This window comes from Barbus barbus (genome assembly GCF_936440315.1).
Source record: "Barbus barbus genome assembly, chromosome: 14".
Classification (NCBI taxonomy): Eukaryota; Metazoa; Chordata; class Actinopteri; order Cypriniformes; family Cyprinidae; genus Barbus; species Barbus barbus.
Genome location: NC_136742.1, coordinates 24,731,311 through 24,757,935, shown reverse-complemented (window position 1 = coordinate 24,757,935; position 26,625 = coordinate 24,731,311). Strand labels below are relative to the sequence as shown.

General features: G+C 37.5%; 1 protein-coding gene across 3 annotated transcripts; it reads right to left on the bottom strand.

Moving 5' to 3' along the window:
- LOC306880279 (mitochondrial inner membrane protein Mpv17-like) lies at nt 1-26,616 on the bottom strand. 3 transcript variants are annotated; one of them, XM_079433720.1, is made up of 8 exons: nt 26,350-26,616; nt 25,128-25,210; nt 15,355-15,470; nt 13,684-13,776; nt 8,961-9,056; nt 2,754-2,786; nt 2,605-2,657; nt 1-1,143 (listed from the first exon to the last, which is right to left on the bottom strand). In XM_079433720.1, the coding sequence occupies exons 2-8, from the start codon at nt 25,198-25,200 to the stop codon at nt 1,074-1,076; spliced, it is 534 nt and encodes a 177-aa protein (XP_079289846.1). In that variant the 5' UTR covers nt 25,201-25,210; nt 26,350-26,616; the 3' UTR covers nt 1-1,073. The 3 variants fall into 3 exon arrangements, with proteins under 3 accessions (XP_079289846.1, XP_079289847.1, XP_079289848.1); XM_079433721.1 differs by lacking the exon at nt 26,350-26,616 and adding an exon at nt 25,463-25,499; XM_079433722.1 differs by lacking the exon at nt 8,961-9,056 and having other exon boundaries at nt 456-1,143; nt 26,350-26,605.
- Nucleotides 26,617-26,625: the final 9 nt, after the last annotated feature.

Sequence of the window (26,625 nt, the reverse complement as noted above, 5' to 3'; positions counted from 1 at the left end):
GGAAGGATGACAGTTAGCAGACACACCACTAGTTATCCAGTGACAGCTTTGTCCAGTCAAAGAGCTGATCTGCAGACTGAAGCTGTGAATTGCAGTCAAGCTGAGGAACAGCCGCCCTACATCCTATTGGCAAGGGCAGAAAAGAACAGGGTCTATTGGTTCAACACCGTGTTCAGTAAATAATCAGTAAATTCCCGCCAAGATTTCAATGTCAGCTGTTTCCTTTTAAATATAGACCATCTACACCAATTTAACCAGAGCCCATAAATGTGCTAAAATACATGACATAAGGATAAGTTAATAATTGGTTAACAAGATTCAGACATAGTAAATCTATCAAATGTCTTATTTTTCAATTTCTGTCTTAGATAAAATACTTATGAAGTAAATAGAGTCTAGATTATGGAACAGCTTGCCACTTGAAATTAAGAGTCGCCACTAATAAATCTAGTTTTGAAGCTTTGTTGTAAACATTTGTATTCTTTGGCTTTTAATTTAGGGTGTTGATGTGTTGTGTGGCGTTTTAACGTGATGCATTATTTTTAAAATATTTTTTATGTCCTTTGAATGTTTCATGATGTTTCAGCACTTAAATTAGTTGTAAAATGCATGCAAGGAAATGAATGGTCTGGCATCTGTGAAAGATGTATTTTATACACATTATTGTATTGTGTTAATCAATGCAATGCCCTAGTAGAAGATGTAACACTTCTGTCAATCACATGTTCCTGAACTTAATTAGTGACCACAGAATGCAGTCACATCCTGTAACAAACAGGCCTGCTGTTTTTAGTGATCAACTCACCACAATTCACCATCTAAACACTGGTAAATACAGGCATATAAATCAAATGTATAGAATTCTTTACAGAATCTATAATCACAAATATTACAATAGCGTTATTTGCAAAGTTTAATAAAATGTCAGAGGTCTGAATTACATTATTGTCAGCTTTGACCTTTGTTGTGCAAACTTCACGCGCGCCTATGTGTGAGTCTGTTACTACATTTATTTAATAGAGATCAACTGTTAAAACAACTGTGTGAGGTAGTGGTCAATCTGGAACATCTCATTAAATCTTATTGGCTTTCCAGGAGAGGTAAGAGTTCCAGGCAACAGCCACGACCTGAACAACAGCCAATCTGAAAAACACAAGCATGAACATATTACTGTATTAACAATCATATGAATGTGACCAAATGCAAATATCACAATCGTGTCCTGAAATATAAATACAGAAAATGATACAAATCCAGATGGTTTCCAGGTGTGCGTTAGGCATGCATCGATCCTATACTCAGTATCGGTATCGGCTCCGATATGGTAATTTTCTGCGGATCGGGTATCGGTTAGACGAGACCGATCTAAATCTGAAATTGTGCATATACTATTCTGTGTTATTGTTGAGCCCCAGGAAAGACACAAAAACATTATAAAGCACCATAAAGTTTTCGTGCACTATATTTGAAGTGTTCTGAAGCTGTTCCATAGTTTAATCTGAGGTAGGCTACAGATGAATATTTAAATCTTAAATTCAAGTTCAGGTAAACTCTTCTCTCCGCTACGGCTGTCTGTCATCCTCCATTCAGCTTTCAAACTGCGTGTCACGTTCGGTTACTACAGTCAAACTCTCTTCAAGAGCGCATAGTAACAGGATGCACATAAGCGCTTAGTGCCGCTCTGTATTGGAGTCATTCGTTTTATAATACTTTTGCGCAATGAAGGATTATTAATACTCTTTCTTGTTCTGTCCTATCATATGTTTCTGCCTTCATTACTGTGCTATAGATTTAAAAGAAAATGTCTTTTAATTTTATAGTATATATTTATATATAAATGTGTTTGCTTGTTTTTTCATGGATGTATTTTACAACAATACAAAGAGCAATGTGTACCATTTTACCACATTTATTCCTACACATTCACTTTTATTTGTAAATAAAAATGTTTCACTAGGTTTTATAAAATTATTATGCATCCATGATTTTTCTAGAGTATCTTTTGCAGCTGAATTATCCACTAACCTAGTTTATAATAGTATTTTTTGTCATAGATTATGATTATATATTTTTCATTTGTTATGAATGTTATCTTTATGTAGTAGATTGTGTTTAACACACAAAAGAGTGACGATCAGGTCAACACAGAAGTACAGAAATTCTACATTGATTAAAAAAAAAAAAAAAAACTGCGCTGGTATTGGATTGGATCGGTATCGGATCAGATCGGTTCTGAAAAAAGGGTATCGTTGCATCCCTAGTGTGCGTGCGTGTATAGATATAGATATAGTTAATCCCAGTGTGGAAGTTCAGGTGCCAGAAAGCAGTAACATCAAACAACACACAGACACACAAAAAAATCTGTTTTAAAAACTCCCAACAGTCAAAATGAAAAAGAGAGCCCAATTAAAAAAAGATTTCAAACATTTCTCAGCTTTGTTCCCTTTAATAAGCTTTCATAATGCTGCTGCAGTGCCACACACTGTGCGTTCTTTTCCCAGTGATGCCCTTAAATCTCTAGCACTGCTGGATTAGTGCCCTGCTGCAATGGATGCATTATCATTCTCAATGATCACTTGACTTTTGAGGCTAAAAAGGCTTTACCTGTGGTGGAGAGGGATGAAATAAAAATTGGCGATCTGCACCGGAGGCCAAAGCTGGAGAAATGAAGAGACGTTGCATTAAATAGAACATTACTGAATGAAGTGGAGGAAAAAAGAAAAGTGTGTCAAGCACAGCAGGAAAACACTTACATAGTAATTGGAGATCAAGGCATCCATGTAGTCCTATTGAGATATGGAAAATCCAGAGTAAATATTATTCATTTTTAATAATAATAATAATTTAATGAATATTATTTTATATATTAAACCACCCACAACACCCATTGTGGCAGAACACACACACATTTTATTCAGAAAACAGTATAAAACTTTCATAACTAGTCTTTGAACTCAACATAATGAAATATGTGAAGTGTTTCTGACCCTGCTGTTTGTTCCTATCCAATGTTCCTTGTAATATTTTGTAACATTTCTTCAAGCATAAGCTGAAGGACTATGTGATCGCCTTAATACCAAATTTTGATTCATATCATTTTCATGCAATTAAAATTAATTATGCTGTTGCAAAGACCCAAATCAGAACCATGACAGTCGCTTTTACAAATCTGTGGAAGGAACCAACCAGAAAAAAACACCCCTGAATATTATATTATTTACTTTCTATTCATCAAAGAATCCTGGAAAAAAAATGTACATGGTTTTCACAATATTTTTATTTTTTGTGTCCTTGAAGTCCTTGAGATCGTCAAATCAAGGAATATTAGTGGTGCCAAGAACAAAACTAAAACTCAGAGGAGACCGAGCATTTGCAGTAGCCGCACCAAAATTGTGGAAGAGCCTGCCGGCTAGTATCAGGACTGCTAGAACTGTAGGTTATTTTAAATCAAAACTGATGACGTGAAAAGTGACGTGACATACGGCCAAGTATGGTGACCCATACTTGGAATTCATGCTCTGCATTTATCCCATCCAAAGTGCACACACACAACAGTGAACACACACCCGGAGCAGTGGACAGCCAAGGAGCAGTTGCAGTTGGGGGTTCGGTGCCTTGCTCAAGGGCATCTCAGTCGTGGTATTGAGGGTGGAGAGAGCGCTGGACATTCACTCCCTCCACTTACAATCCCTGCCGGCCCGAGACTCGAACCCGCAACCTTTGGATTACGAGTCTAAATCTCTAACCATTAGGCCATGACTTTGAAATAGCTTTTAACAAATGAGTCATGTTATATTTGGCATGTATACCTTTGTGTGTTCCGTTTTACTTTATTAGTTAATTTGTTTTAATGTATTGATTAATTGTTTATGTACAGCACATTGGCCAACAGTTGTTGTTTTAAATAGTGTTTTATAAATAAATAAAGTGACATTAAGAAACATAACTGCTTTCAACATTGGAGTTTGGAGTAATGGCTGCTATAATGTAAAAAATTACATTTTAAAATAAAATATAAAACAGTTACTTTAAATTGCAATATTTCACAAACAACATCACACACACACACACACACACACACACACACACACAGTAGTCAACATTTGAAGTGGATCAAAACCATTCATCAAAGTTGTCCTCATGTCAAATCAATACCCGTTCTTGTCTTAGGACAACTTTGATGAACTTTTTTGATCCACTTCAAATGTTGACTACTGTATATATATATATATATATATATATATATATATATATATATATATATATATACACATACAGTATATATGTATATTTGCACTGTGAAATCGATTGATTGCAAAATAAAAGTTTGCGTTTACATAATATATGTGACCCTGGACCACAAAACCAGTCTTAAGTCGCTGGGGTATATTTGTAGCAACAGCCAAAAATACACTGTATGGGTCAGAATTATCCATTTTTATTTTATGCCAAAAATCATTAGCATATTAAGTAAAGAACATGTTCCATGAATATATTTTGTAAATTTCCTACCGTAAATATATAACTTCATTTTTGATTAGTAATATGTATTGCTAAGGACTTAATTTGGACAATTTTAAAGGTGCTTTTCTCAATATTTTTATTTTTGTGCACCCTCAGATTCCAGATATTTAAATAGTTGTATCTCAGCCAAATATTGTTCTATCCTAACAAACCATACATCAATGGAAAGCTTATTTATTCAGCTTTCCTTAAAAAAATTGACACTTATGACTGGTTTTGTGGTCCAGGGTCACATATGTGTGTGTACTGTGCATATTTTTAAGTATATATAAATACACACCCACTTACATGTATATATTTAAGAAATATACGTAGTATACATTTATACTATGTATAATGTACAACATATATAAATATGAATATATACACACTACACACACACACATACAGGTAAATATTTCTTAAATATATAAATGTGTGTATGTTTTGGATGCGATTAATTGTGATTTATATATGAAGAATTTATTTGCAGAAACAGATAACTCCACTTTTGAAAATGTTCAAAAATAATTTTTTTTATTATGTTATCATACTTTTATTGTGTTAGTTAGCTGTATTTTTTAGTAATTTTTTACATAATCAAAATAACCCAACTGCGGTTTGATTGAGATTAATTGGAATGCACAATGAAAAAACATGATTATTGAAAATAGTTAAAAACGGAGTTATCTGTTTTTGCAAATGAACTCTTCATATATAAAATGTCTTCACTCTTGAGTGGTTACAAGTTCTTTTTTCCTCATCGTTTAAAGACACAAAAGAGCTCGTTACCTGTTCATTCATGCTTTCATCATGTCATGACTAATGATGCTGGTACCTAAACCCAGCCTAAAGGGCTCCACTCAGACAGAGAGCGTGTGCTGTAAAAGCTCCACAGCTCTGTCCCACTGCATCAAGCGCAAGTCAACACCCTCCTTTCCCTGGTGCCATATAAAAATCAAGTCATCTGGAACATGAGGGCCCTTTCCCTGCTAGTGCCATCTTTTGAAAGGTCAACTTAGTGAGATTGAGTGTGTAAAAGAAGCCAGTATTAGAAACTTGTGCTCTTTCTGTTTGTACTCTTTGCCTTAACAGTTTCTAATTAAGAATGAACAAGGCACCGGCCACCTGAGGTGAAAATACCACGGGCCTGAGACGTCATTATATTGTTTCTCCTGAGCTTGACATCACAGGAGTTTAGCCCCTCAGGAACAGAGAATATTTCTTTTTTTTTGGACCGTTTTGAATACACAAAGACACAGAATACAACAGGGATGCTAATATACTATATCTTTAGAAGTGAGCAACATCAAAGACCAGCCAAATCCTGAATGCCCTGGAAACTGCCAATGGGTAAAAAGCTGCAGGCAACCGTTAACAATGATCAAACCAGAGGTTCAGAACCACCCCGAAGACTCAAATGCAATGACAAATATGACAGTGATCTCTCTGTTATAGCACCAGGTTATAAAGTGTCAAACGGCTCATGAGGAGAACAATAATTTGCAGATGAGTTGTTGGTTCTAATCTGGGGTTTTCTGCGAGTTAATGCGCACTTAACCTTTCAATCTGATATCAACAGTGGGGCGACTCTCCAGACTAACACCTGATGATGGTGATGTTGCACTTGGTGTTATTTGTTAAAGTAGTCAGTGGGGAGATGGCATTTAACCTGACTCCACAGACTCAGTGTACAAGTGTCCCAATGACACTTGTATAAAGTATAGGTAAAGTTATGTTGAATTAATGCAGATTTGCTGTGTATTTTTATTAAACATAACGTATTGTATAAATGTATTACATATGTAATAAATAAAGTAAATATGACTAACATTAAAAAAAAATTCCCTTAAGGATGATGTGTGTAATTTTCTGTTTTAAATTGAAAAACATTTTTTTTAATTAATTTTCTTTTTTTTTCTTTTTTTGCAGTTCAATTTGGTGCCACTACTGGCACAGATACGACACACTTTACCTTTAAACTGAACTGAAAAAAACCCATCACATTAAAAATGATTTGTTTTTGATCAGCTATTATTTTATTCACAGGAAAATGTTTTTTTTATAATTTCAGGTCAGAATTTCAAGAAAGAAAGAGAGAAAGAAAAAGAAAATAGAAATAGAATAGAAACAAAAGAAAAGAAAAAGAAAAAGAAAGAACAAATGTAAAAAGAAAAAAGTAGTAAAAAAAAGAAAAAGAAAGAAAAAAACAGAAATTAAAATAAAAAATAAAGGGAAAAAAACAAAAGAAAGACGGAAACAAAAGAATGAAGAAGAAAAAGGAAAAATAAAAAATAAAAAAAGAAAGTAAAACTAAAAAAAGAAAGAAATACAATAGGGAAAAATAAAATAGAAAAGAAAAGTAGAAAAGATAAAAGAAAAATGTGAAAAACAGAATAAAAAAGTAAAATAAAATAAAAAAGAATCAAAAAGAAAGTAAAAACAAAACAAAAAGTGAAAGAGAAAAGACACAAGAAGAGAGGAAAAGAAGTCAAATAAAAACAACAGTATAGTAAAAGTAATTAAAGTAATATAAAAAAAGGAAGAAAAAAGACATACTGATCTTTCTATAATGGTAGCTATAATCCATTGAAAAATCCAGATGAGGTGAAGGTGTCTTTTCATTTAGCAGGTGCATTTGTTCTAAAGCATTCAGTTCAGTAAGCGAAGTGCAGTTTCCCTGGAGACACCCTCTGGGTTAAGTGCCTCAGACACAATCAGAATACCAGTTCACACATGAACTGTCCAATTCACAGGCCATTCCAACCTGAGATCAAACCCATGACCTTTCCATTACTCCACCAAAGCCTTAACCAATAATGAGCGTCAAAACGCTGCCATTCCAGCAGCAGAGCGTCGTTTAGTTCTGTTTTAAAGGGCACAACTGCCAGCAGCATCCGAACTGTGATCTGTCATCTTGTTCCACCAACTGCCTGACCTATAGTCATTATAAACAAAGGTAGACGCCGTCCACGACACGCCAAGAGTTTTAATCAGCACCAGAGAACCAAAAACAGCCCTACTAATAACCAACAGGTACATGTTTTAATGCATCAGAGGGGGACTCTTTAAGTCGAGTCGCAGAGTAGCATCACTAAAGGTGTTTTTAGTGATTGGCTTTCAGCTCGCATTTCTTCTGTTTGGGTTAATGAGCGCATTTATCATTAGCTTTCTGTCTTTTCTGACATTTAGGTGACTGACCTTTCAGTCTCATTTTAACTCCGACACCTTTCCTACATAAATAATTGATGGCACCACTCTGAGACAATGCTGCGTCAACCATTGTTCCTACAAGCCCATGAGTCACTCCTCACAGCTCTCCGTCCCTTCATCCCTCCATCAGCGGAAATACCCTCCAATTATGGAATGCCAATATAAGGGTCACAAGACAGAAGGCTGGTGAGAGAGTGGACTTTCAGGACAACTGATGGAGTTTCAATATATGTACTTTGGCAGCAAGGGCACTCTGTGATCGAAAACACCTTTACGCCTGAAAATATCTTTGGTAACTCTTTGCTTAAAGCCTTTATTTATAATGCATTCTAAAAGGGTATAATGCATTATAATTATTCATAATGTGCATTGTAATCCATTATATCTTAATCTTATCTCATAAATAATTATAACCAAATTTAAAATGAATAGTGTAAGAATTAATTGATAAGTTTTATTCTGTATTAACTGTGGTTACAATTATAAGGTGCATTACATGACACAATTAATACATTAAAAATACTTTTATACATAAAAGCTTTAAGTAAAGTGTTACCGAATCTTTTCATGCCAATCTGTTTATGCAACTTAAATTGCTCTTTGGGAGGAATTTTGGTGTTTAATAGTGATTTAGCATTAATAAGAATTATTTAGTAATTTAGCAGATGCTTTTATCCAAAGCGACTTCCAAATGAGGACAATAGCAGCAATCAAAACCAACAATAGCAATAATATGTAAGTGCTGTGACAAGCCTCAGACAGTACGCAAGGTTTTTTATGTAATAAATAAAAAGAAAACGAGAAGAAAAAAAGAATAGGGAACACTAGTGTTAGAGGGACTTTTTCAAAAGAATAGAACAAATAAATAGAGAATTCTAGTATTAGATTTTTATGATAAATAAAAAGAAAAGTAGTTAGGATAGAAAATAGAAATAGAATAGAGAGTGCAAGTATTAGAGCATCAAGTGTTTTTAACAAAACAATAATATTACAAAATATTTTATATTTTATCTCATACATTATATTTTTAATTAAATTATTTATTTTGTTGATTATTCTGTATTTACTAGTAATTTTCATATTTGTATTTATTATTATATCAATGTTGGAGGAATAAAAAAATAAAAAAATAAATAAACATAATATAATAATGTTGTAGTCATTCCAATAAAAGGCTAATTTAGCATTTTCATTTTAGGTTTTGTGAAAAAAAATGTAATACTAGTCTTTTATGTAAAACTGACCCTCTTGAGTTTGGTCACATTCTCTTCCACAGTCAGTCCATTGAGCGCTCCAGATATTCCCAGAAAAGCACCCAAGAAACATGGAGCAAAGCACACCTGTGGATATACAAAGATCTGATTAGAACACTTATCTACTTCATATCATTTTTAGATGACATATAAACGTACTGTCAGTCCTTGTCTTGTGTTTCCCCTCCTCTCGTGCCCATATTTGGCCTTCCTGTTCCTGTCCTCGTTCCTTTAATTAATAGTTAATGTGTCCCCAGCCCTGCATGTGATTGCCCCACACCTGTTTCTGTTCTTCCTTGCTAATTTCCCAGTGTTTATAATCCCTGTGTTTCCTAGCCCCTGTGTCCGGTCTTAAACGTCATTGATGTTCGTCTCTCCCCAAGCTCCTCGTCTCCTTGTGTGTGTCTCTCCAATAAATGTGCTATTTGGAACTCCTACGTCTCCTCGCTCCTTGTGTCCCGAGAGGGAACGTGACAGAAGACCGGACCCACAACAACACTATGGCTGAAGACAGGCTTTGGTGTCTGCGGCAGGATGGTCGGGAGTTGGTAGAGTATGTTGAGGAGTTCCTTGAGCTTTCCAACGAGGTGAGCTGGATTGACGCCTCACTCGGTGTGTGTTTTCGGTTTGGGTTGGACAAGGATGTCATCAGCTGCGATATCCCCACGTCCAGTTTTTCTCTTATCGGGCTGATAAATTATGTCCTCAATGTACATGGCATTGATTTCGAAGTCGAAGAATGTCAAACTGATCTTCGTCCAACCCAACCCGAGAACAACCCGGCCTCACCAGCTCACCGCTCGCCAGGACCCTCCACATGCCCTGCCAAATGTTCCGGCCACCCAACTCTTCCCAGCACTGCTGCTGTCCTCAGCCCAGAGCACCCGCGCAACCCCGCGCTTCAAGAGCGCCCTCCTGAGTTCCCGCTGGTTCCGTCCAGCCCTCCTGAGTTCCCGCTGGTTCCGTCCAGCCCTCCTGAGTTCCCGCTGGTGCCGTCCAGCCCTCCTGAGTTCCCGCTGGTTCCGTCCAGCCCCGCGCTGCAAGAGCGCCCGACAGAGTCCGCGCTGCAAGAGCGCCCGACAGAGTCCGCGCTGCAAGAGCGCCCGACAGAGTCCGCGCTGCAAGAGCGCCCGACAGAGTCCGCGCTGCAAGAGCGCCCGACAGAGTCCGCGCTGCAAGAGCGCCCGACAGAGTCCGCGCTGCAAGAGCGCCCGACAGAGTCCGCGCTGCAAGAGCGCCCGACAGAGTCCGCGCTGCAAGAGCGCCCGACAGAGTCCGCGCTGCAAGAGCGCCCGACAGAGTCCGCGCTGCAAGAGCGCCCGACAGAGTCCGCGCTGCAAGAGCGCCCGACAGAGTCCGCGCTGCAAGAGCGCCCGACAGAGTCCGCGCTGCAAGAGCGCCCGACAGAGTCCGCGCTGCAAGAGCGCCCGACAGAGTCCGCGCTGCAAGAGCGCCCGACAGAGTCCGCGCTGCAAGAGCGCCCGACAGAGTCCGCGCTGCAAGAGCGCCCGACAGAGTCCGCTCCTCTGTGGCTCCCAGGGGGGAGCTTCCCCAAGAAAATTTTGGGGGGGGGTAAGAGGGTCACAGCCTGTGTGGCCGGGCCAAGGACCAAGGCCACACGACCCGAAAAAAATAGGCCGTGGCTTCCCGAGTCTCCAGATCCGCCATGGCCTCCCGAGTCCCCTGACCCGCCATGGCCTCCCGAGTCTCCTGACCCGCCCTGGCCTCCCGAGTGTCCTGACCCGCCCTGGCCTCCCGAGTGTCCTGACCCGCCCTGGCCTCCCGAGTGTCCTGACCCGCCCTGGCCTCCCGAGTCTCCTGACCCGCCCTGGCCTCCCGAGTGTCCTGACCCGCCCTGGCCTCCCGAGTGTCCTGACCCGCCCTGGCCTCCCGAGTCTCCTGACCCGCCCTGGCCTCCCGAGTCTCCTGACCCGCCCTGGCCTCCCGAGTCTCCTGACCCGCCCTGGCCTCCCGAGTCTCCTGACCCGCCCTGGCCTCCCGAGTCTCCTGACCCGCCCTGGCCTCCCGAGTCTCCTGACCCGCCCTGGCCTCCCGAGTCTCCTGACCCGCCCTGGCCTCCCGAGTCTCCTGACCCGCCATGGCCTCCCGAGTCTCCTGACCCGCCATGGCCCCTGGAACGGGCACCGCCCTGGAGGCCTCCAGAGCGCCCACCCCCCCCTCCCCATTGGATGGTGTTAGGCGTGAGGACACGCCTTCCGGAGGGGGGCGTAATGTCAGTCCTTGTCTTGTGTTTCCCCTCCTCTCGTGCCCATATTTGGCCTTCCTGTTCCTGTCCTCGTTCCTTTAATTAATAGTTAATGTGTCCCCAGCCCTGCATGTGATTGCCCCACACCTGTTTCTGTTCTTCCTTGCTAATTTCCCAGTGTTTATAATCCCTGTGTTTCCTAGCCCCTGTGTCCGGTCTTAAACGTCATTGATGTTCGTCATAGTTAATGTGTCCCCAGCCCTGCATGTGATTGCCCCACACCTGTTTCTGTTCTTCCTTGCTAATTTCCCAGTGTTTATAATCCCTGTGTTTCCTAGCCCCTGTGTCCGGTCTTAAACGTCATTGATGTTCGTCTCTCCCCAAGCTCCTCGTCTCCTTGTGTGTGTCTCTCCAATAAATGTGCTATTTGGAACTCCTACGTCTCCTCGCTCCTTGTGTCCCGAGAGGGAACGTGACACGTACATGATGAATCAAGTTTAATGTTCATAATAAATACCATTATACATCTAATCCAGCCTAATTGTTAATTTATAGATTACTGCCTCACATATTCACATCTGATGAAATATACATAGCACATGTTGAAAGCTATCAAGGACACAATGAGAGACTGATGCATCCATTTATTATTAGCACACTAGATCACTGGAATTCCTTCCTGTGTGGTTTTCCACAGGACATCCCAAAAAGATTTATTGCAGAAACCAATCAAAAATGTGCCAAGCAAGATTAAAAACAGCCCCTTTGAATTTCCTTTGACTTTTGAGTACAAAGTACACATTTTCTGCTTTATAGGTTGAAATAGTGATTTTATTAAGTTTAATTTGCAAGTGACAGAAAAACATTGATTTATTTATTTTTTAAAGTGTCTTTGATACAGCATAATTATACATTTGTACACTGAGTAATATTAATTAACTACATATATTTACTGTTAGGGTTAGGATGATGGTGTGATTTAGGGTTAGTTCAGTTGCATGTAGTTATGCATAATTTATTTGTTATTACTATTGTAAGTACATGTAGTATTACCACATTTTGTTGTGGAAAAATACCTTGGGAATGCATGTAAAGTGGTATAAGGAGTGAAATAAAGCTGTGGACATGCCGACAGTACCTGACCGTGGGAATCTTTTTTGTAAAATACTATGAATCAATCATGCTTAATAGCTAATTGAAATATTCACTTACTTAACATCTGAGGACCTTTTTAAACAGCTGTTGTAATCCTCTCAGTATAACAAAATTAAATATCTACAGATGAAAGCAACCACACACACAACTTGTCACTGGCCGTACTGGCTTTTAGAAATTTAGAAAGCGGGTCTCTAAAAATAGCCCTAGAATTTCTTTACTGAATAAATGTGGGAGAGCAGGCTGGCGTTGGAAGCGCTGTTGTTTGGGTGTAATCCGGTGATGGGGAGAGGGCCTGTTTTACGTGCCTTTGTCCGCTTCATCCTGTACATTCATTCCACCAATCATGTAAACAATGACTTATGCAAACACTCATTTGTTTGACTGCCTATCAAGAGGATGGATTACTTGATATGCATGAAGGGAGAGCTCAGATGGGATACCCAAAAGGGATAAAGCACGTAGCAACAGCAATAAATAGAAGCTCCTAAAGCACTTTAAATGTGTCTGCATACTCAATAAAGACATGACAGTCAGCTCTACGGACAACTTTCCATGCGTGTATTTATAACTAAAGATATTTTTGTAACATACCGAATATTGAGGTCTGACTTTATTTTTGGTGTTTCGTATTAATTTTATTAATACTGTTGTGGAGAGATGATGTGATGGGGAGAAGAGGGAGAACAGCATGGGAAAATGACGCAGGCCAGATTTGAACTCAGATCATCTAAATGAGCATCAGCAATGTCACGGCAGAAGTATTTAAAGGGATAGTGCACCCAAAAATAAGAATTCTGTCATTAATTACTCACCCTCATGTAGCTCCAAACCCATTAGACCTTCATTTTTGTAACACAAATTAAGATATTTTTGATTAAATCCAAGAGCTTTCTGACCCTGCATAGACAGCAACTGAACTACCGCGTTCAAAACCCAGAAAGGTAGTGAGGACATCATTAAAACAGTCCATGTGACATCAGAGGTTCAAACGTAATTTTACGAAGCTACAAGAATACTTTTTGTGCACAAAGAAAACAAAAATAACAACTTTATTCAACAATTTCTTCTCTTCCAGTCAGTCTCCGCCACCATTCACAAGAGTACCACAACACATAAATATTGAATTCTTTTGAGGATTGTGTGTGTATATATATATATATATATATATATATATATATATATATATATATATATATATATATATATATATATATATATATATATAATAAATTTGAATGTGACGTTTTGTCCTATAATACACAAATATATAGTAATTATGAAAAAAATTAATACCATGTAGTTCTTACATACACAAAAAACAATTACTGCAATGCATTGCGCATGGCTCACCTGGTCAAGAAGCATTTTCTTCAGAGCTGCACCACCAGTACCTCCAGTAACAAGTTTGTCCAGCACCTTGTACCATCCACCGACCACTGGACCCTTCAAAACACAGAAAACCTCACTAAACTCATCTCAAATATGTGTAGCACTTCAAACACTTCAATAAACAATCATGAACACGAGCCCAGAATCGTGAGGCCGTGCCAGTGGTTTCATTTGTTCATGATGTGATTATGAAAACAGCGGGCTGTAATTAGCTCCAATCCTCTGTGAATTAATGAGCTTTCGTTTTGTTTCCCAGTGTGGTTTCAGTCTGGGCCTGATTAGCAAACTGATCAATAAATGTGTCAAACAGTGTCTCCCGGGGGTGTTCCAGTCAATAACAACTGAATTCTTCGGTAAATCTCTCTTTTAATGCAATTATAATTTGCAGTTTAGCAGCATCAATGTAAAATCACCCACCAATGGCAAATTATGCACATGGGCGTCTTTAACAAACAGCTGTGCGCTTGTTTGAGGAGACGCTTGTCATTTTTCTATGTACAGTGAATATATAGCAGCTCTATACTGTCTTTCTGCATTCTTTCTTGTCCTTTTAGCAAATCAAAAGATGCCATATGACACATTAAATGATTAATACTGAGCTTCTGCTTAATTCGGTTGACTGGGCAATAAGAATTCAGTCTATAACCCTACACCACCAACATAAAATAGGAACGTCAGAAATGCAACATAATTATAGCTCAATGGACAGAAAATCTTTCCAAGATTTTATTTCAGGAGATGCAGGACAAATTTCACCTGTAGTTCTGACCTGTGGTTCAGTCTTTTGTTCTAACAGCAGTGAAACAGATTTTACTGCACTAATAATAACGACTAAGGACTGATGTTTAAAAGCCTGAATCGAGCGTGCTCAGGCTGATAAAAGCTTTGAATCATACAGGCAGTTTGCAGATTAGACCTCAAGTCATTTGGACAGAACTAGTGCATTAGTGCTTTGTGTGTGTGTGTGTGTGTGTGTGTGTGACGGAGGAAGGGTTTTTCAAATAAATGCTATTTTTTTGGGCCTTCTATTTATCACCCTGGAAAATGTATTAAAAATCTGTTAATAATAAGATACTGTTTAGCACCAGATCAGCATATTAGAATGATTTCTGAAGGATCATGTGACTGAGGAATGGAATAATGATGTTGAAAATTCAGCTTTGCCATCTCAGAAAAAAATGACCTTTTAAAATATATTATTTAGTTATTTAAATTGTAATAATATTTTGCAATATTTTTACTGTATTTTTGATCAAAGAAATGTGGCCTTGTTGAGCATAAAGGGCTTTTCTCAAAAACATTAAAAATCTTACCAACCTCAAACTTTTGAACAATAGTGTATGTCAGATAACCGCGTCGGAAAGGCATGTAATAAGACCATTATAAGACCATTTAAAGAGTATAAAAATACAAAACATAAGAATCACAATTTTATAATAAATAAGGAGATTTTTGGACTGTCAGACTATTTAAAAAATCGAAATTTTACTATCAAAGAATGACACCCATGAAGACCTTCAGAGTTTTAACTCTCTTGGTCCTATATTTAAATGACATCAGTCCAAAGTAACAAAGCTGGAGGATCTCAGTAGAAACTCATATGCAAATGGAACAATATCACAGGAGACTTACGACAAAGAAGAAGCCAATGCTCATCATCTTGGCAGTGCGTTTCACGTTGTGATTGGCCAGTCCACGGCGCTCAATCAGCTGCTGGGAGAGGACATCACCCACACCCACCAGAGAGCCTGGAAGAGAGGGAGTAAAAATGAGGGAGGGAGGGAGGGAGAGAGGGTGTCAGTCGGGCATCTGTTTGTCCCCACTGCCCAGCGTGAAGACCCACACACGAGTAACCACGCAAGGGCAACTGAGAGGAAACACTCACTCAGATTTTTGCCGCCCCATTCACTACCTACTGACTGAGAGATGAGATGTGCCATATGAGGTCTTGGGTTGATCTACTGTTAGAATAACAAATATTGACTTTGTGACCTTGACTCTAGCAATCACACTATCTTCCCAATACTTTTTTTAAATTAGTATTATTATTCAGGAAAAATGCAAGGAAAGACATTTATGACATAAAAGATTTCTATTTCAAGTAAATGCTGTTCTGATTTTTCAAGGAATATCAAGGAATCATCAAAGAATGATTTGATACTGTTTTCACCATTGATAACAAGAAATGTTTCTTGAGCACTACATCAGCATATTAGAATGATTTCTGAAGGATCATGTGACACTGAAGACTGTAGAAATGTCTGCTGAAATGCAGCTTTACCTTCACAGCAATACATTTTGAAACATATTCAACAGTGATTTAAATTGTAATAAAATTTCACAATATTACCTTGATGTGCATAAGAGACTTATGCTAATAGAAAACATTAAAAAATATCTTACAGACTTCACATTTTGCATGGTGTTGTGCGTAATCTTTTTTTTTTTTTTGATTCTTTAATTTTTTTTCTTTAATTCTTCTACAAATGTTTCAAACACTTTTTCATTACTAAATGTTTAAAAACTACGGAAGCCCGTTTCCGCCACTGAATAAAAAAAATAAAAAGGTAATTGCGACTTTTTTCTCATAATTGCGTGATACAAACTCGCAATTGTGAGTTAAAAAGTCATAATTCTGACATATAAAGCTCGCAATTCTGACTTGATTTCTCACAATCCTGACTTTTTTTCTCAGAATTGTGAGTCTATATCTCATAGTCTATAACATAGTCTTTTTTTCCCCCTCAAAACTGGACTTTAACTGTGAATTCAGTGGCGGAAACAGGCTTCCATAAAAACAACAGCAGAGGACTCAAAGACTTCAAGAAAGACTTTAAGAAATCCATCTAGTCACCCCACAATGACCTTTAAAGGTCACATTGTACATTTCACATTGCGTTGAGACCCCTTATGAACACCACAGGGGGCTGTTTCCTAATAGCAGGGACAGATGTTATCCTGTAAAACACGATTAGTCAGACAAGCCATGCAATACATTTCTGAGAACACTATGGAAACAATTTAAGGTAGAAAGTAAAACCAAACTCTTATTCATTCATCAAAACCAGTTTCATACATTCCACGATGTGCCTTGACAGAGATGCAAGGCGTTTAAAAATAAAATTGCATCATATAAAGCACATTTGGAGCAAAACATTTTTTTTTTTTAATAGGCAAAACAGCTTAATTGGTTTATTTACATTTTTCATAAATTCAATTCTATTAATTTTGACATTCCAACCTTTAATCACATAATTAGACATTTTATTTAAAATACTAGATTTTAGCAAAAGCGAAAAACACAAAATTAGCAAAAAATCTCTTAGCAAACCAATGCAGTTTTGCCTCACTGAGACTAAATACTTTCCCTCTTGCCCACCAACTTGAAAAGCCTTCAGACTTTAGCACTATCCATTGGCACTATGAATAAATGCATGTACAAATTAATCTCAAAGTGTTTAAACAATTAAACCATGAGAGACTTGCCAACACCCTATAGTTTGAAAGTGTGTGTGTGTTCATCCATTCATCCTTGAGGAAACATTGAATGAACAGAAGCTGTTGAATATGAGTGATGGAAAGCTTTAGATATACTGCAGCTCATCGCACACGCGCACACGCGCACACGCGCACACACACACACACACACACACACACACAGTGTGCCAATCACATTGACAGAGCTGTTTCCTCCCAACTGCTGGAAATGTCACAGGTCTCCTTTCTCTTCACACAAATTTCGATCGTCTGCAGTCAAAGCCGTGAGGGCAGCAAATAGAGCCATGCATTATGCATGTGTGCATAAACAGAAAGCTCACTGGATATTGGCATGCATCGGAAACCCAAAATGAATACAAACGTCAATAAAAGAAACCAAAACCAATGGAACTCATCAAAAAGGAGATTTCTCTCCTTTTTTTTTTTCTTTACTGTCCTGTGAGGACCCTTTTTACATTTGCTTTCATCTTAAGAGCCATGTAAAACAGGCATGTTAAAGTTATATTTGAGGTCTCTGATTTCAATGATCAAGAAAACTGCATTTTTTAAAGGAAAAATGTCCATATCTATATTCACACAGAGAAGATCATAATGAGGAAACCATAACCCATCTTTCAAAATTATTACATTTTAAAAACAACAACCCAAACTAAGAGTGGAATAATCATAAACAGTTTCAATATTTGTTAATGAAAAAATTATTTAATCAATTTGAACAACTACAACACAAAATGCATCAAAATGCACAAGTTGTTTTTCAAAAAATTAAAACATTCCTTAATTTCATTAGTAAGAAATTATGGGCATGGTATATTTAATAATACTATAATTATATACTATTGGGATATTATAGTAATGAATTTTATAGAACTGAAATGGCATATTTTAGCACCAAAATAAATACAGTAAATTACATCAAATAAAAGAACAGGAAGACAAAAGAAGGGAACCATGTAAAAACAATAAACAAAACTACCCTAAACTAAAAACAAATATTTTAGGCATCAACAGGCACTCCAAAAAATAAGGCCAAACAAAGCACACACTACAACATGTAACATAAGATAACCTTCAACTATTCTGATGCAGTAGAACCTCAGTCTGGTGAATCAACTTCTGATAAGTGAGGACATTGTTCAAAACACAGGGCGAGCTGGACAGAAGCTGCTATTGTACACAGCATGCCATAGCAGGAGGGCGGTGTGAGATGAAATGCCTCAGAGAGGAGGATGCTGGGAACTGTGGTCTCTCTCCAGCAGGTTGTTAACGGGCACAGCGGGGTGATCCACCAACAGAAAGACTGTGTCACGCTCTCACCCAACCCCACACAAACACAGCGGGTGTAGCCTTTTCTGATCTGTGAGAGAAACGCGTTGCAAGACTCTCCGATCGAATTTTACAAACTACGACGTCTTCTGAGCATCGTCCTTGTGCTTCACCACAAACACTGACACAGTGACTCAGTGTTATGACATGACTAAGTGTACACAGGCACTGGACTGATGGTACCAGCAGTGGGTTTGTGAGACTAACACTGCTTCTAGATTATCTGTTTCTTCAGAAATACCATTGAGTTCACAGAAAGCCCTGAGTAAGCCGCAAGTTTGCAAACCTTTGAAGATAAGATGAGATAATAAAGATTTTCTGCATTTCACAGAGGTACAATAGAATGAAAATTACGGATGAACACATTGGTATCAGCCAATACTTACAGGGTTTTAAATAAACTATTGGAGGCCTCTGTAATCTGGCCATATTTGATCAGCATTTCCCCCAATTTTAAAAGCATTTTCTTTAAAAAAAAATAAAAAAATACTGAGGAATATTATATGACAAATATTATTATCATATTATCAGCATCACTAAGCCTATTAGGCTGCTATTGGAAGCAGATTATGACCCCCCCCCCCAATTCACACATTACAATATATTATATATTATCTATCTTATCTCTATCTCTCTTTATCTCTATTATCTTTATCTACCTACCTACCTACCTAATGAACCATCATATCAATTATCAGCTGTATTTTTTACGCTTTTACGGTGACAACAGTGTTTTTACATCAACACCCCTGATTTCTAAACACAGGCAGTGTCTGTTACTCATCATGCTTCACCTTGACTGGCTAAACTGCAGGATCCTTAAAAAATTATTCTGCAGCCAAATACAGATCTGCCAGGGAGAAGAAATGGAGCCACACATAAAAAAAATGCAACTGCCTTTAAATTTAGAGGACAGCTGCTTCCTCGCACTTGCCCAAATATCATGGTTTACAAAGGACATTCTGCCTTAACGACAGAGCCCAGTGAAGCAACGTAGCCCCTTTTAAGTGACCTAACCTTTTCATAAAATGTCAAGGAAAGACTAATAATCCAGTATAGCAGATTGGAAGAAGCCAGGAACCTTTGCCATGCTTTTACTGGGTCATTTTATCAAAACAGCACCAGCTTATTGATCATGGTTGGCAGAACCAGGCAGACAGGAGGGCAAAGGCTGAGTGCGAGCTAACAGCATGTTGTGAGGTGATAATAAACACTTATGTTTTCCACTTCTTGGTTCAACTTGACGTTAACAGGTTGAGAAGCACTGAAGAGTAAACTTAAAAAGAACAGACTGTCCAAAGAAGACCGTTTACATTTGCTTTCATCTTTGGACTCTGAAAACAGGTGGTTAAAAGTTATATTCTATGTCTCTGATTACAATGACAATTACTATTTATTCCCGTGATGGCAATGTTGAGTTTCCTTCAGTCAATACTGCTATTATCAATGTTGAAAATAGTTTGAAAAAAAATTAAAATTTGCTGAAAATTTACTCACTATCAGTGAATGGGTGCCGTCAGAATGAGAGTCCAAACAGCTGATAAAAACATCATGATAATCTACAAGTAATCCACACAATCACAGTCTATCAATGAACATTTTATGAAGTGAAAAACTGCATATTTGTAATAAACAAGTTGATTATTAAGGATCCATTGGTGAACAAGTGATGTAATGCTAAATTTCCCCAAATCTGTTCAGATAAAGAAACTACCTCATTTACATTTTGGATGATCTGATGGCGAGTAAATTTTCAGTAAATGTTCATTTTTGGGTAAACAAATCCTTAAATGTTTTTTTTTTTTTGTTCAAACCATGATATGTTTTTAGTATACTTTAATGAATAGAAATATCAAAATAAAAAAACTTATTTGAAGTTTTTTTTTTACTTTTTTTCCCCTTTGATATAATCTTTGGACCCAAAACCATGAAAAATATGTGCTTAAAAGTTATATTCCAGGTCTCTGATTACAATGAACAAGAAAACAGCTGTTTCAGAGGGGGAAACATTGTACATTTATCTATATTAACAAAGACGACGACCCCATCCAACCATAAACATGGTTGTTTGTCATTATGTTGTGCCAAATAAAATGCAATTTACCACACACTCAGGTGCAATCTGCCCCGTACCTCGTGCCAACTGGAGTATGGGACTCATCTATGCTAAATGCATCTTGAAATATGCTGATGTCAGCACAATACTTGCAACCGTCTGTCCTTGAGGGAGAGTCTCCAGGGAAGAACAGCCCTGATTGACGCATCTTGCGCTTAGTGAAATTATCTGTGATCAATTTGGCAGGAATCTATCTGCAGCCAGCACGTTCTCCACAGGGACCAGGGGTCCCGCTCTAGCAACCCAACCCATTTAGCTGATGAGACCGGTGTGACATGGCTTACCCTGCATAACAGTAAACACATTCAAGCCTCATTCGTTCAGATTTGCCCTCTTTGGATGACATGGATTTTTTTAGTTCTACATTTAGCTCAGATTATGGGGTTAATGCATCGTTAATGACTTGAAAACGGAAATGTAGCGCCTTCAACCCCTCCATTCATTCATTTATTCATTCGCTCAGTAATCTCTTCCTCTTCACATCTCTACCTGTTATAAATAAATCCATTTATCACTTCAACCAAATGCATCAGTTAAAGCTGAAGGGTGTAATTTCTGCACCACTAGTGGCAAAAAACAGAATTGCAAAAATAATGGATACTTTCTTATCACCCTGTATTATGCTGCAAAGTGGATTTCACAGACAATTCATCCATTATATTTAGATTACAAATCTTAATGTACTTAATGTAAATTCAGTCCAAGTGATCATCAACACATCACTTCACAGGAAATGGTGAGTTTGACTAAAATAAACAGTGAAAAGCTTTTGATTATAAAAATTAATCACAGATTGCATGCAGTTGTTAGTGGGTATAAAGTGTGCAAACACTTTTATTATTACTATTATTTTTTTTAAATAAACAACTACTATTATTCAACAAGAAAAAAAATCAGCAAGAAATATTTTTAAATAAACGCTGCTCCTATTCATCAAAGAAAAAAACTTGTCACACTTTCCATTAAAAAAAACACAAGCAGCAAAACTGTTTTGAACATTAATAATAATAGAAACATTTCTTGAGCACCAAAACAGCACATTAAAATGATTTCTGAAGGATCATGTGACACTGAAGACTAGAGAAATTATGCTGAAAATTCAGCTTTGCCATCACAGGAATAAACTACATTGAAATGTATTAAAAGCAATATTATTCACAATATTACTGTTAATTTCTTTTTATAAATAAATGCAGCCTTTGTGAGTATAAGAGATTTATTTCCATAACATTAAAAATAACACCAAACGTTTGAATGGCAATGTACATCTAATATAACTAAATAAATTAAACATCCCAACAGATGTTTAGCACTCAATTAGGCCTTTCAAATATGACAAATTAATATATTCATTAAATGTTTCCTATTAATTAAATGTCTAATAATAAATGACTTTAATAAAACTTTAAAACAATGACCGTCTACCATTGGTTGGACAAATAGATAGCCCCGCCCTAAACTCACCCCATTGGTTGGGATGGTCAGGATGGTCAAATGACCTACAAATAGTTGCCTCTTTATATTAAACTGGCATATGAAAAAGTAGACCCAGTTTAATTTTGGGGGAGAAAAAAAAAACACACTTAACCATGAACTTCCTTGCCCGAGAATGCCAAGTTTTATTGCATTCAATTTATTTGAAGGTAAGATCACGTCCCTCGTTCTGCAAATAAGCGCTGGACCACATCACTGAGAAAACATCCAGTTATTATTTAATTCTGAAATAACCCTGCTTCCCTCTCGATTAAAGCATCTTGCTGTCTAATATTAAACCTATACCCATAGGGATAAAGTTTCTATAAATATTCAAGTCCTCTTCCTCATGTGGAAAACAAAGCCGATGAATCATAGCTCATGTCTGTAATCTTGATTACATAAACTTGCATCCTCAATCGCTCAGTGACATGAGGCCACTGGTGATTTTAAGCATTTCGGCCAAGTTGTCAGTGCCAGTCTAGCCAAGTACTAATTAATCCTAAAGCTACAGTTTGTGTGACTCACAATACACCCAGCAGCTTATTTAAGGCGGCTCATTGATTAACAATAAAGTGCACTCTCATTCACTCATTTTGTTAAAGTGAAAAGATTACCATCAAATGGGTCTGATTAGTTAATGCACAGTAATCACACATGAAATTAAAGCTAAAGTGTGTAATTTCAGCCCCACTGACATCACCAAACGGAACTGTGAAATTAGTGATTGTTTTCAAATAGACTTAACACTCCCTGTGCCTGCTGTTGCTTAGAAAAAAATGTTAAATCTCAGTTTTAACGACAAAATTAGAATGCTAAGTTATTCAGAACAAACCTTTTCCCCCAATTGCTGGAAATATTTAGTATGTTTCCATAGTATATTAAACTCTGACCTGATATAAACACTTAAATCCAGACATCATCATCTGTGTTTGGACAAAAAGAAAGTCTTCAGCAAAACAACTTGATGAGACTTTCATTAATATGTTGTTTTGTGCTTCCATCTTCTGGTAGAATGGTGTAATTGCAGAATAAACGAATGTTATTTCCCAAATAAAAACTAAATGTTTTGAGGTGATACATAAGTGAGCATTCCTGGTTCACTACGAGTTAAAATGTATATTTAATAACATTTCAATTTAATGCAATAGTTAAAATAACCAAAACAACATCCTGAAATAGACCCCCCCCCCTTAATCTGTACTCCCACCCTGTAAAACCCACAGTGACAAAGTTAAGCAGTTTGTTGATGAGGGCTTTCCATTGTTTATGTGGCTGATCTATTATTAACGCTCAAAAACAATCTTGCTGTTTAGAAGTGATTGTGCTAACAGGAAAGATAAATATTTAATCAATAGCATCTGAGATTGAGTTGACCTAAAGGGAATTGGGAACATCAACTACAGGGCTAAAAATATATATATATATATATATATATATATATATATATATATATATATATATATATATATATAAAGTGGTGGAGTTGAAGCAGTAGCGTAGCCAGAAACGGGACTCTGGGTGTCCATAAGAAAAACTGGGTGTGCCACATTTATTGCCAGATTAATGTGCAAAAAAATCTGACTCTGCGTAACATTACAGAACAGACTGGGCTGATATAGCTCAGGCTCGCTACGTGCCCCTCCAGATTCTTCTTGTGCTCCTCGATCATCCACAGGACAGGATACTTATTTTTTTGTGATTGCACACAAAGTCAAACGCGATCACAGGTTTAATAAAAAAGACATTTTAAGTTTCTAATTATAACTGCCACGGTTATTCAAACAACAAACAAATTATACAGCAAGCAAGAAAAGAACATTTACATTATCAAATAATAATCACTGAGTCTAGCGTGAGGGAGCACTCTAAAAAAGCTCCAGTTATAATCAGTTCTCTCAATGTAGTTTTGTAGGAGATTCTCAACTTTTTGTTGTATAAACTTAAAACAACAAGCTCAAAAATCTCAAAAAAGTTTGTCGCCTTAAAATTTTAAGTTGGCTCAACTTTTTTTTTACAGTGTAGATGAATATGCACTGTATATCAGTGTGTGCACATATCAACTTGATTATAAGCCTATCACGCTTACTGCATGACAAGGAGGCGCCAGTGCAATCCCTTGCATTTTTTTTCCTGCAAAATAACTTTTTTCCTAATTTATTGTTGTACACTCCCGATAATACCAAAAGGTTGTGCTTTTGTAAAATAGAGAAAATAAACAAAATGCGATTTCTTCCTTCTCATGCGGAAATGGAGCACGTCACAGCAATGAACCGGCTACTTGCCTCACAAAGAAATCAATAGAAAGCTTGACATGTCTATTAAACGAACCAAAAAAAAAATAAATAAATATATAATTACATAGCTGGAAAAGGTGCATTTCTCTATTCAAGATACGTTCATGTGCAACTTCATCTTTTCAGTCGACACTGACTGAGAAGAAAGCACTAGTTTATTAACAAATAATTAAAATGTTTTCTTTCCTCCCAACACATTCATAATCATTACTTTTGCCGGTGCAAGCTTTATGGGTGCAATTGAGCGCCGAATAGGCTATAGCCTGGCTACGCCTATATGTTAAAGGATGGTTAGGTTATTATATTAATCAATTTAATATAAACGTGTGACTAGTTGACTAGAAAAATCTTTAGTCGGGGGCAGGCCTACTTGGCACAAGAAACCGATCCGTTTTTAAAATAAAATGCTGACATTTCGAAAAGTGCACCTGCTAATCACGTCACATTATATTGCAATGCACGAGTTATGCATGCATAATGAGTTAAATGTTTTTAATTTATTTCATTTTTTATGTGTGGGGATGATATGGGGTGCTGGAGCACCTGCTAGACCCTCCCTAGTGCCGCATGTTTATTACGATTATAAAAAAAATATTCTGCTTCTATTTTTAGGTGTGCCAGCTGCCACTGTGGGTGGGACCGGCACACCCGTGACTACGCCCCTGAGTTGAGGGTGGAGAGTTTGTAGGTCTTACCAGCAGTTATAATCTGCACTGTCCATGGATGTTTGCCAATCAGCACCTGATAAGATCTCCAAAGGCCTGCCATGTGACAAAGTCTAAAAAAGACACAGGAATATTGAAATTACTGCAATGAAAACTGCTGCAAAGATAGAAAAATATCTGACAATGACTAATGATTAGTATGTAGCAAGAATCATTTCAGTGTCAGATTATCAGTGCACTTAGGCTAGTTATTGATAAATGGTCAAACTTTTTTTTTTTTATATATGCAACATGATTTTATCAACAAATGCTAACCAATATTTGATGTCAAACTAGTTACAGACTAGATTTGCTTATGTACTTACATATGATTCACTAAAAACGATTCAGAAGAGCCGTTCATTCAGGATTCCGACTACACTGGCTACGATATGCGCACGAACCGGATTATAAAAAGAACCGGTTCATAAGATTCATTCATTTGGGAATGGGACTACACTGGTGGCGCTGTCTGCTTTTATTTACAAAGAAGAATCGATTCACTGGAATCGTTCATTTGGAATTTTTAGATTACATTAGATTAGATTCAACCTTATTTAATTATTTATTTTATGTATCAGAGATGTATCAGACTACACTGGTCGCGCTGTGAGTTTTTTATTCAGCCTGTTTTAATGGGAGGTAGCACAAATCGACAGAACACCGGCTCATAAGAATCATTCATTTGGAACTCGCGTTGTATATGTTTGATTCAATAGAAGAATCGGTTCATTTAGCGTTGCACTGTATATTTTGCTCTGTCGATGCGGTAATTAGTCCAATTTTAATACGTTAAAGTGATAGTTCGCCTTTGGTTGGTGATCCCCATTGCATAGAGTTGTTTTTTTCCTCCATACTATGGAAGTCAATGGGGACCAGCATCTAAAGGCGAACTATCCCTTTAATATCCCAACAACTATCATAACTATTATCCTCAACTATCCTCATGTATTAAAAGGTGAACTATTCCGATTCAGAGTCAGTGATTAGAGTCTCGTGCGTTGGCTCACAAATCACAACCGGATAATAATTCTGTTTTCTCACAACACAGACATACAAGAATGTCATGCACTATACATATTTATTTCCCTTTAATTAATTAAATTTGTCTCGTTGACAAGCTTACGCAACTCCAACTACTTTATTTTATAACTCTTGCAAAGTCCGTTTTAACCCGTACGGAGATTTAAGTTAGACAGAAGTGTAGTCCTACCTTGTCACGCTAAGAGAAGTAACAGTGCGTGTTAAAGAGATGTTGCCTTTGCTGAAATTAAAGCGGTATGACTGCTGCTTTCAAAGGCTTCAAAGTCAAAAGAGCAAGGGAAGTGACTTCCGAAGATGTGACTGAAGTTTAAACTCATTCAGTCTTGTTAGTACTTGTATCAGGACAACCTGAGAGATGTTTGATATAATTCATTTTACGCCAAAGTCAACAATTCAACATGATGCTTGAGGTAGTGTGAAGCAGCAAGCCAACACTTCAAAATAA

Coding starts and splice junctions, on each gene's coding strand:
- LOC306880279 (XM_079433720.1), bottom strand. CDS start 25,200: ATGGCAGGCCTTTGGAGATCTTATCAGGTGCTGATTGGCAAACATCCA. Junction 2,787..8,960: donor ATGTGACCAAACTCAAGAGG/GTCAGTTTTACA, acceptor ATATCTCAATAG/GACTACATGGATGCCTTGAT. Junction 1,144..2,604: donor TTCATCCCTCTCCACCACAG/GTAAAGCCTTTT, acceptor TGTGTTTTTCAG/ATTGGCTGTTGTTCAGGTCG.